Source organism: Malus domestica, chromosome 17 (assembly GCF_042453785.1).
Source record: "Malus domestica chromosome 17, GDT2T_hap1".
Classification (NCBI taxonomy): Eukaryota; Viridiplantae; Streptophyta; class Magnoliopsida; order Rosales; family Rosaceae; genus Malus; species Malus domestica.
In genome coordinates this window covers 2,337,160-2,347,120 of record NC_091677.1, presented here as the reverse complement: position 1 = coordinate 2,347,120, position 9,961 = coordinate 2,337,160, and the positions used below count along the sequence as shown (strand labels likewise).

The 9,961-nt window shown below is 36.2% G+C and overlaps 1 protein-coding gene and 1 pseudogene across 1 annotated transcript; one reads left to right on the top strand and one right to left on the bottom strand.

Annotated features, from left to right (window-relative positions):
- Nucleotides 1-2,183: 2,183 nt before the first annotated feature.
- On the top strand, nt 2,184-5,374 carry LOC103404571 (transcription factor MYB98-like). The gene is made up of 3 exons (XM_008343500.3): nt 2,184-2,920; nt 3,105-3,231; nt 4,649-5,374. Exons 1-3 carry the CDS (start codon nt 2,184-2,186, stop codon nt 5,372-5,374), a joined length of 1,590 nt encoding a protein of 529 aa, XP_008341722.3.
- Nucleotides 5,375-7,279: 1,905 nt separating this feature from the next.
- On the bottom strand, nt 7,280-9,616 carry LOC103432034 (phosphoenolpyruvate/phosphate translocator 2, chloroplastic-like; annotated as a pseudogene).
- Between the last annotated feature and the right edge of the window lie 345 nt (nt 9,617-9,961).

Sequence of the window (9,961 nt, the reverse complement as noted above, 5' to 3'; positions counted from 1 at the left end):
CGAAAACTAACTGCATTATGTACGATGAACAAATGTGATTAGAGGATTCTTAGAATCCTCTCTCGTTAAATTTCAGGTGGATTGTAAATTGGGTTATCTATTTCAGCGGATAAAGAGACAAAAGGTACTGAATTTAGGGCATGTTTGTCATGACGAACACAGCCAAAAATAAAGCTAATATAATTGACTATTTAAATTTATTTATTAAGCCATTTTATTGAAAGTAAATCACATTAAAACTCAAACTAATTATTGCTAAAACACAGCCCTCATGATAACAAGTGTAATAAGAGACCACTTATTTTTAGAGCTAATAAAATTCCCCAAATTAATTCCTCATAGTCAATGGAAATTTTTTTCAATGTGTCAGAAATACAGTTTGAAAAACCAAGTGTTAAAATACAATTTGTTAGAATTTTTTTTTCAAGCTTCCAATCAATTATATTATTACGCTTGATGTACCGCACCTATCCCTGCACACTGAAAAACGTCTCCTCCCAATGAAGTGTGGAGTGGAAGTTGAAAATAAATTAAGCAAAAAACTAAATAACTAAAATAGTCAAATAGTTTTATGCTAGGGAGTAATGGCTTTTAACAATGTGGCCATTGTTGTGTAACTGTAGAAAAATTTCCAAAGCAAAATTATGTTAATACCTTAATTATTATGAAAATAATTAAATATATATATCCAATAAATTAGATACCAATTTAGGAGGATGCTTTCAAAACTTCAGTTACAAATATATTGTTACAAAACCAGCTGAAAATTACTTCATTGCCCAAATCCTTATCTATAAGTTATTTTCCTTATTATTTTATGTGTCAAATTATTAAAAAATTATTTTAATTACTTTTAAATGGTAAGTTTAGGATATGGATGTTTGTAATTATGAGATTCAAATACTTGAGCCTTGCAAAATCCATGTATGGTCTATATATTAAGCCAAATTTAAGATTATGCCAAAGCAAATGGTTAACATTTTCCATATATTTGTTTTGAACACCTTCCAAATATGTATTTACAATTAATAAGTATGACTTCGATAAAACTAGACGAGGTGGAAAGAAAAGATAAGACTGAAAAGAAAATCATTTTGGTAGCCTTAAATTTCCTCTATGAAATTGAGAGGAGGAGCTAATTCCTAGGCTCCTATTGACTCTTTTTGGTAAGAGTAATGCTAGGTCAACCAAAATTTTAAATTAAAATTTCAATTTATATGATGTGTTAGTAATAAAAAATAAGCACGTTAGTCAATATTTAAGTAATAATTCAATTATCAACAACCATGTTGTATGATTTACAAAATTTAATTTAAAAAGGAGTTGGAAATATTATTTGTAATTAAAATGTAGTTTTTAAACTAGAATGAATTTAAAAGGAGTTGACAATATGTTTTTTCTTAGTTAGAAAATGCAAAGAAACATGTCTTTTATGCAAAAGTAATCTAATATGAAGGGCTCGTCTCTTAGTATACAATTAGATTTTCGTTGTTATTATGAGTATATTTCTAGTTGATATTCACCATCGGATCTGCCATCAACGGTTGTGGTTTTATAAAAAATAAATACACCGTGAAACGCATTGCTTTCATATATGATATGCCACATCATAAAACAGAGCTATGGGCAATACATGTCCGCCATGTGTCACAATCTGTCTTAGAATTTCCCTAAAATACAAGACTAGTATAACAACCTAATAATTATTGGAAACTTTAACGAAAAACTCATAGTACTGTTCATTTTAACGAAAAATCACATTTTTACACTAAAAAGTCAATCATGGTACTATTCACTTTACCCTTTATTTTGTCATTTGTGTTAACACTCAAAGTTTTCCAACAATTTTCATTAATTTTCCCATAATTATTCCCTATGTTTTATGCTTTATGTTTTATTTTATTTTATTTTATTTTTTTCAATTTTTTGTTTCAAAAAATAAGGAAAAAAAACATGGGAAAGGAAGTTCAATGGACACAAACTGGACGAAATATGAGCCCTTGGATTGTAGATATGGCCCTGCCTGCAATGCTAGAGAGGCAGTGGGGTCCACATTTGCCTTGCTCTCCCTCAAACCTCACTTATAAAAAACCCAAATTTACATCAGCTAGCACACATTAAACCAGCCTTCCTTCTTGAGCTTTTGTTTCTCTCTCTAGAGCCCTGAGACTCTCTCTGCTTGCATGGAGTACTTGGAAACCAACTTGAGAGAATTAGATAATTTTCCTTTGATTTCCACCCTTCTCTATGGTTCTTCAAACCCTCTGAAATTGATGAAACCAGAAAACCCTCCTCCCACCACCATCAAAACCACTACCAGCGATGGGAATCTTTATTCTCTCTCTAGATCCTCCCCATCACCACCCAGTTCTCCTAAGGCTTTGTTTCATCACCCCAATTCCATAAATCATGGGTTTAATCGCATTTCTCATTCCCATGAGTACAATCTCACTCCAAAGACTGATCACTTCACCACCACTGAGGCCGGTTCTTCATCCAACCCCTTCAGCAAGATTTCAACCACATGCAACACTCTTAATAACCCCTTTGAATCTTCACCTTATACCCCAAATTATCACCGCCATCATTTCGTGACATCCGATTGTGGCGAAAGAGAATTGGTTGCGATGCATGGATTTCATGGTGGTGTTAGAGGCTGTTTGGGTTATCCTCCCGACCATCAAGAGATTCCTCATGACCAGCAGATGGGGGCAGAAAGCTGTGTGCAGCTCCCACCATTGGTAATTTATGGTGAATTCGGGTCCTCATCAGCTCCAGCGATGCGTCTGCATTCAGATGATATTCCAAGGCTCTCAGCTGATGAAAAGAAGAACAAAAGGTTGTGTGAGGGAGGAGCCATCAAACTCCTGCACAAGAAACCTGATATAATAAAAGGCCAATGGAGTCCTGAGGAAGACAGGTATTTGCTTTTCCTGATTTTAGTCGATTATTTGGTTAATCACAGTGTTGATTTATATTTTCTTCATGTATTTTTCTGAATTTGGAGGATATACGATGCTTAAATCTTTTTTCTAAGAAGTCGAATTAGTTTTTTGATGTTCGGTAAGAATTGGTAATTAACTCAGTTAAATCTCTCTTTGCAGACACTTGGTACAACTGGTTGGCAGGTTTGGAATTAAGAAGTGGTCTCATATTGCTAACCAGCTGACGGGGAGAGTGGGAAAGCAATGTAGAGAAAGATGGCACAACCATCTGCGGCCTGACATTAGGGTTTCATCCTTTGTCCCCTTAATTCTTCACTATTTCACAACCTTCATTAACATATAAATTACATACAAGCATCTATATAGCTCATGTTCATTCACTAAAGTTTACTTATCTTTTAAATAAAAACAAAAGATTTATGCAAATACATACAATTACTCATAATTTTATTAATGTATATACACACAAAGATAAATGGCTACATATATGGCATATGCATATATTTGGTTATATTTTTATTAAAAAACACTGTAATTCTAATTTTTTGACGTCAGTCGTAAAATATATAATTACTTTATTTGTCCGTTTATACGTTTTGTGAAGTTTTTATAGACATTGTATTGTCCAGTATTTGTCAATATCTGCTTGACAGCGCAGAAACATGCGTTTCGACCAGCAGTTAAGGTGGATTGCAGAATTTGGATTAGACTGTAATAATTAACCATGACAAGTCATGAATTTCCGAAACAACCCATGCCAGGGTTAGCTTATGCGTATATATCAGAATTCGAATTTATTTCAATTTGAATTATTAAATTATGGGTAATACTAGAGACACTATCTATTTAGACCATATTTTGTAAGTTATATATGTGGTTATTGATGATTAGGTTGAGCATTTTTTAGATCATATTTATAAACTATGTGATGTTTCATCAATAAGAAAAAAACATGTTAATCATCAATAACTGTGTTATATTGTTTACAAAATATAGTCTAAATAGGGGTCTTCGATATGGACCAAAATTAGGCTAAAGTCCAACCCATTCCGAGACATAAAATTTATTCACTTTTTAATTATAAGTTTGAATTATTGTATGTTATTGATCTAAATTACTCTTCAATCCTTACTCTTTTGTAAATATGTAGTGAATTTTGATTGTATAATTTATAATGAAGTTTTTCACTCAAAAACAATTTATGATGAAATTCAAATTTATTTAATTTGCTTTTTCACATATATAAATTGCATAGGATCAAGTAGGACTTTTTCCTTCTCTGATTTGATGTTATTGGACTAAGGTGACGATGCATGCATCTTCAGTTTTCCTAGTTAAAACCCTAGGACTATAAATTAGCATATACGTAGTACGTACTACATGCATTGTTTTCTACTTGGACATGCTAACAGAAAGTTGACAGTTACAGATCAAATCTAGTTAGCTGGTGCATAACGTTGGTTTTAATTAAACGAGTTGTTGTTTACCAGATCAATCAGCTTTTGAATTTTATATATTATCTCAGAAGCATATGTATTCAGATACGTAAATATGTGCGTGAATATATTTCTCTCTCTGCACTTCATCTTCTTCCTCTGATCTTCATTCTCTGCCTCTGTTCATCTGTGCTTGGTTAACATACTCAGACAGTTAAATACATGGTGCGTTCAAGCAACTAATTAAATCTGTGTTGAAACTTGCAGAAAGAAATGTGGAGCGAGGAAGAGGACAAGATACTGATCGAAGCCCACAAGAAAATGGGGAACAGATGGGCAGAAATGGCAAAGATATTGCCTGGGAGAACAGAAAACACCATCAAGAATCACTGGAACGCAACAAAGAGGAAGCAAAACTCAAAAAGGAAGAGCAACAAGCAGGACTCCTCCAATAACAATTACAATGAGAGCTCTATGTTGCAGGACTACATCAGGAGCGTGGTCAGTAGCACTGCTACTGGTACTCCTAGTACTGCTTCCGCCAACTCTACCGGAACTATGGAGAACAAAGCCGTGCTGTCGTCTGTGGTCTCACCGGATCATCAGTCTGGGATGCACATTAATCAGAACAGCATTGTCGAGAGCCCAGACGCAACCAACTCCGCGAATTGGGATCTCACGGGTTATCGTCCAGAACCTTTTGACAGTGAGGCCTCCAACATGAACAATCACATGGGTGATGGTGTTACAACTCTTTCTGATTTCGACAAGAGTAACATGTTCAATATTTTTGAAAGCTATGGACTTGGTGGGTACCTGCAGCAGAGAATGGCAAGCAGCAGCACTTCTAGGGTTAAGGATCCAAGCTGCAGCATGGAGTATGAACTGCCATTTTTCCCATTGGAGATGAACAACTTTATGCAGGGACATGATGACCATGTCAAGAAAGAGCTGGATATTATGGAGATGCTCCATTTCAAGGGAAATATGTGAGCTTTCGTGCAGCTGCAGGAAGTGCTTTGTCGGCAGCCTGCCCCTAGCTATTTCGTATGTTGTCATTCTGTTGTTGTTTTTGTGCGTCATCAGGGTTTCATGTTTAGAAGCGTTCAGACTTGTATTTCCTTTTAGCATTTTCATTTGGATAGTTTCTAATTGGACCACAGTGTTGATGTTGTTTCAACTTTAGTTTTGTTTTGTTTATGCATGTTTGTCCAAATTTGCTATCTATTTATTTATATAGAGATGTTTTGTAATATGCCATCTATATATGTTGTCGTTATTATTGATATTGTCTATATTGTGAAGTTATAAATATCAAAATGTGGTCGATATGGTCATCAACATTCTGTTATTATTGTGCTCACAAGTACAGTTAACTGCACCATATAACGACTGTACTTTGATGACTATATATAATATATATGAGGTTTTGTATTTAGCTAGAAATTCGAAATCCACATAAAGTGCTTAAAAAGTAAGCAATATGCATAATTGGAAATTGATTAAGCTTGATGCAGATTTGTGATAGCTCTTTGTTTCCAAATTGGCATCAATATTGTTAATAAAGTGTGTAGGTTAACACTAGAGATCTTGTTTATGCCATGTTGGCCGTACCCGCGTCGCTAATAGAGCAATTAAGCCATTGTGGAAACCATAATGTATAACGCTTCTATTTTTTAATTCTGGATAGAGCCAATTATGCAAACTTTGGTAAAAGGATCAAAAATAAATGGGAGAGATTTATGCACTCTTTTTCACCTTCTACTACCTCCTTTTATTTATAGCATTTGATTTGTCTAATTTGATGACTAGAAATAGGGTTGCTTATGTAAAAGTTATCGTGCTTATAAGCGTTTTTGCTAGAAGAGCATCTATTAAGGCGAGTTGAAATTATAATTAATAGAAAATACAGCATTTTGATAAGTAGGCGCAAACACACACATATGTATGTGTGTGTGTGTGTGTATTATTGAGCAATTTTTTTTTTTTAACAAATGATAGTATTTATACTGAGGGAATAAGAGAGTAGACTAAGGGCTGGTTTGGTATTGCTGTGCTTTGAAAAAAAGCTGCTGTGAGAATAAGCGGCTGTACTGTGAGAATAAGCGGCTGTGAAATAAAGCCAGTAGAGTGTTTGGTAAACTTTTTTGTGAAAGTGCTTTTGGAAAAAAAAGCAGGATGATAGTGTGTCTTTTCATTGAAGGAGCACTGTAGCTCCGTGTGCTTTGAAAAAACTGGTTTTTTTTCAAAGCAGCAAATAGCAGCTTCAGCTTTTCCTTTGATTTTCAGCTTATTCTCACAGCAGCTTCCAAAATAAGCCATTTTTTTTCAGTTTACCAAACACAAAAATGACCCTCAGCTTTTTTTCACAGTGGCTTTTTTTAAAATCACCTCAATCCCAAACGAGGCCTAAGTTTTACAATGGATTTGCCATAATAATGTGGTTCAACATCGTATTTGGCGAGAATCGAATCTAAGACCTCTCACTTATAAGTGAAGATGAATACCACTAGACCGTAGTACTAAGTGGCATTGAACTAATCTTTACAAATGATGATGATTTTCTTTTTTGCTTTCATATAGGGTTTTTATGGTCGCTTATGTTTTTGTTAACTCATCAATTTGATTATTTGTGTTTCAAACTCATTAATTTCGTTCCTTATCTCCTAATTTAGTCATCAATGGGTCACTGCCGTTTATCTCCCCTAAAAGATCAGTTAGTATGTTGATGTAGCACCTATGTGAGGCCACACAACATTCTCATGATGAACCGTCCATTTTTTCTATGCATATGAATGATTAAAAGATCTCCAAATTGAATAAATTTTTGCATCTATGATCTTTAGGTGATCATAAAGAGAATGAATGGTTCCGTTTATGATGTTCAGATGGTAAAGATTCGTTAATTATAGTTCATAAGTAAGTCCCCTAGATACACAAGCATTGTCCTTACACATTTACAATTCATGCATCACTAATTGGGCTTTGGCTTGAGTCTCTTGGCTCTTGAATACAAGAACACTCCTGCGAGAGCAAAAGCTGTCCCTGCAATTTAACCCAGTCATTGTTAAACGAGAAACCTAAACACTACAAGTGTGCCATATGTAAGAATGTGTCATACATGTAAATATAAAGGAACTTACCGAGTGCGTTCATCGGTGAGACGGGGGTTTGGAAGAAGATGACTGAGGAGACTATCACCACCAGACGCTTCACACAGTTTCCGACTGCGTGAGTCACTGGTGATACCATCTGCAGTATCATATAAGAAACCTGCATTACCACGCAAATTTGCAAAAATAACCAAGCCATTACAACCATTACTCATCACTTCTAAGCCAAAACGGTTTGTACACAGTAACTACTGAGATTTCTTACTACAAGAAGTACGTAAATTCATTTTTCGGTTTAATTTAGAGAGAGTAGGAAACTATGGTGTCACCCGCTGGTAAATGTGGAAGCAGAAGCCAGCCAGAAGTGATCTTACGCATAACTCTTTGATATTCAAACCTTCGTTTGCCTGGTATACATGTAATATTATCAATTATACAACAATGTGTACAGAAAAGCTAGCTACTTGATGAAGCACTTCTAACTGCTTTTTCGTGAAGCACTTAACGGTACGTACAGCAGAGTGCAGGTAAGGAGTAAATTTAACGCCTTCCGATAGAATCGCTGAAGGAACCAACAGGATGAAGGAAATGATAGTGATCACTGAGAAGAGATTGATATTGTCCAAAGATTCCTAATCACAAAACAAAATTGTTGAGCCTCATGAAGAAATTCTGAAAATAAGAAAATTGCATCTGCAGGTTAATTAGTTTTACCTCTTTTTTTAACCATGAACTTCTTGCTGAGTACATTACGCGATTGGTTTGTAACATTAGAGGCCATTGCACTACCGAAACCGATCCTGTTGCAGAACATACAATAGTTAAACCGATCCTGTTAGAACTTGTTCCTTTTAGCAGACTCTAATCCAAGAACCTGCCCATGAATTCAACTCGTGCATAAATTTGTGTTCCCGGATGTCTTACCATTTAAAAGAGGCCTCGGTGAAGGATGCCAATGCCACTCCACCTACAATCGGTACAAGAGAAGAAACCACCCAAATACTCGGCCTCTGTGTGGACAGCAATCAGCAGTCAGCCTGATCAGAAAGCTGAAAGCCAAATTGCTTCATCATCAATGACATAGATTACCCAACAATCATACCGCAAGTTTGCAACCGCCTTCATAATGATTGATTCAAGTAGGAAGCAAGAACAAGAAGAAAAGTTGTTACCTCAGCAAGCAAAAGAGCAGAGAATACAACTGTGAAGAAGGGCTCCATGGCCTTGATTGTGTGAGTGAAGGAAACAGCAATTTCCCCAAGACTAATGTTAGTCAATAAGTTTCCGACTGTGTGCCACAGCCAGCGGTAGAATTGCTGCAAGCTGCCACCCAAGTCGAAAGATTTCAAAGCGACAGAGAAATGGCATACTACTAATCAACTAGTACTATCCCAACTTGTATTTAACCACCTACTGTTTTGGGTTTATACAAAAGGTCTCGGTGCTATTAGTAATGAAACTACATATTATATGTTGTATTCTACTCCATTCGACATGGGATCAGTAGCTACCTGTGAGCGAGTGAGATTTGGTCTAGGGTAGAGGTTAAGAGCCCACATCAGGATAATCATCACAGTCCCGCAGCCAAACTGAAACGCTGTGACCGTTGCTGGAAATGGATAGACTTTCAGAACCTATGAACAAGCTCTGGCCTTCAAATTCTAGCTTCTTTTAGACCAAAATCGATGAAAACAAGAAGCGAAAACATGCATTTCAAAACAAGAAAAGACAATGAAAAACCGTAGGGAGAACAGATGGATAAAGACATAGCATGTACCTGTTTGTTGTAGATGTTGAAGTAAATATTCAAAAGGTACATAGAACCAAGCTGCAAGGTCTTAACCAATCCGCTCTGCTTCGAGGCCTAGTCCGCACTCTCGGGCACAGAAGCAGCCCTGGCCTTCAAATGATCGTATCTACGATTTGAGAAAATCAAGGAAGCATTGGAAGAAGAAAAAGTGTAACGAGCTGTTTGCTATGAAAGCCTGTGAACTTTAGTCAGATTGTCAACATGTATCAAGGACGTCGAGGGTAAAAGCTGAAAGGCTTTAGGAATGGAGTTTCGACGTGGAGGTTTGAGAAACGAGGTGGAAGGAGACAGAGCAAGCGCAGTGCTCTGCATCTTGATCTGAAGGTTTGGATTTTGGAAAGCAAAGCAAGTGGAGAAAGAAGCGCAGGTCTTTAACGCTTTCAAGTCTCTGCTGAATACAAAACTGAAGGACAAATGGCGTTCCTTACAATTTTAGCATTAAACTAAGTTCTGCTCTGAAGAGTAGCCTAACTCCTTATAAGCACATGCAAGGCTTCTTAACTTTCTGATGTGGAGCCCACATTCTCGCAAAGCATCAGAAATCCAAAGGGTGGACGAGTGGGATTGGTCATTTCGAGGTTTCGTAAGCTAGCAGTGGAATGAATGGATTGCAATCCTGTGAACTAAATTAGCTGAGGCAAACATGTAGGCTTGAGC

What these genes read in the sequence shown, in the direction of transcription:
- LOC103404571 (XM_008343500.3), top strand. Translation starts at nt 2,184, where the DNA reads ATGGAGTACTTGGAAACCAACTTGAGAGAATTAGATAATTTTCCTTTG. An exon ending in TGGAGTCCTGAGGAAGACAG is followed by an intron (nt 2,921 to 3,104) that starts GTATTTGCTTTT and finishes CTCTCTTTGCAG; the next exon opens with ACACTTGGTACAACTGGTTG. An exon ending in ATCTGCGGCCTGACATTAGG is followed by an intron (nt 3,232 to 4,648) that starts GTTTCATCCTTT and finishes TGAAACTTGCAG; the next exon opens with AAAGAAATGTGGAGCGAGGA.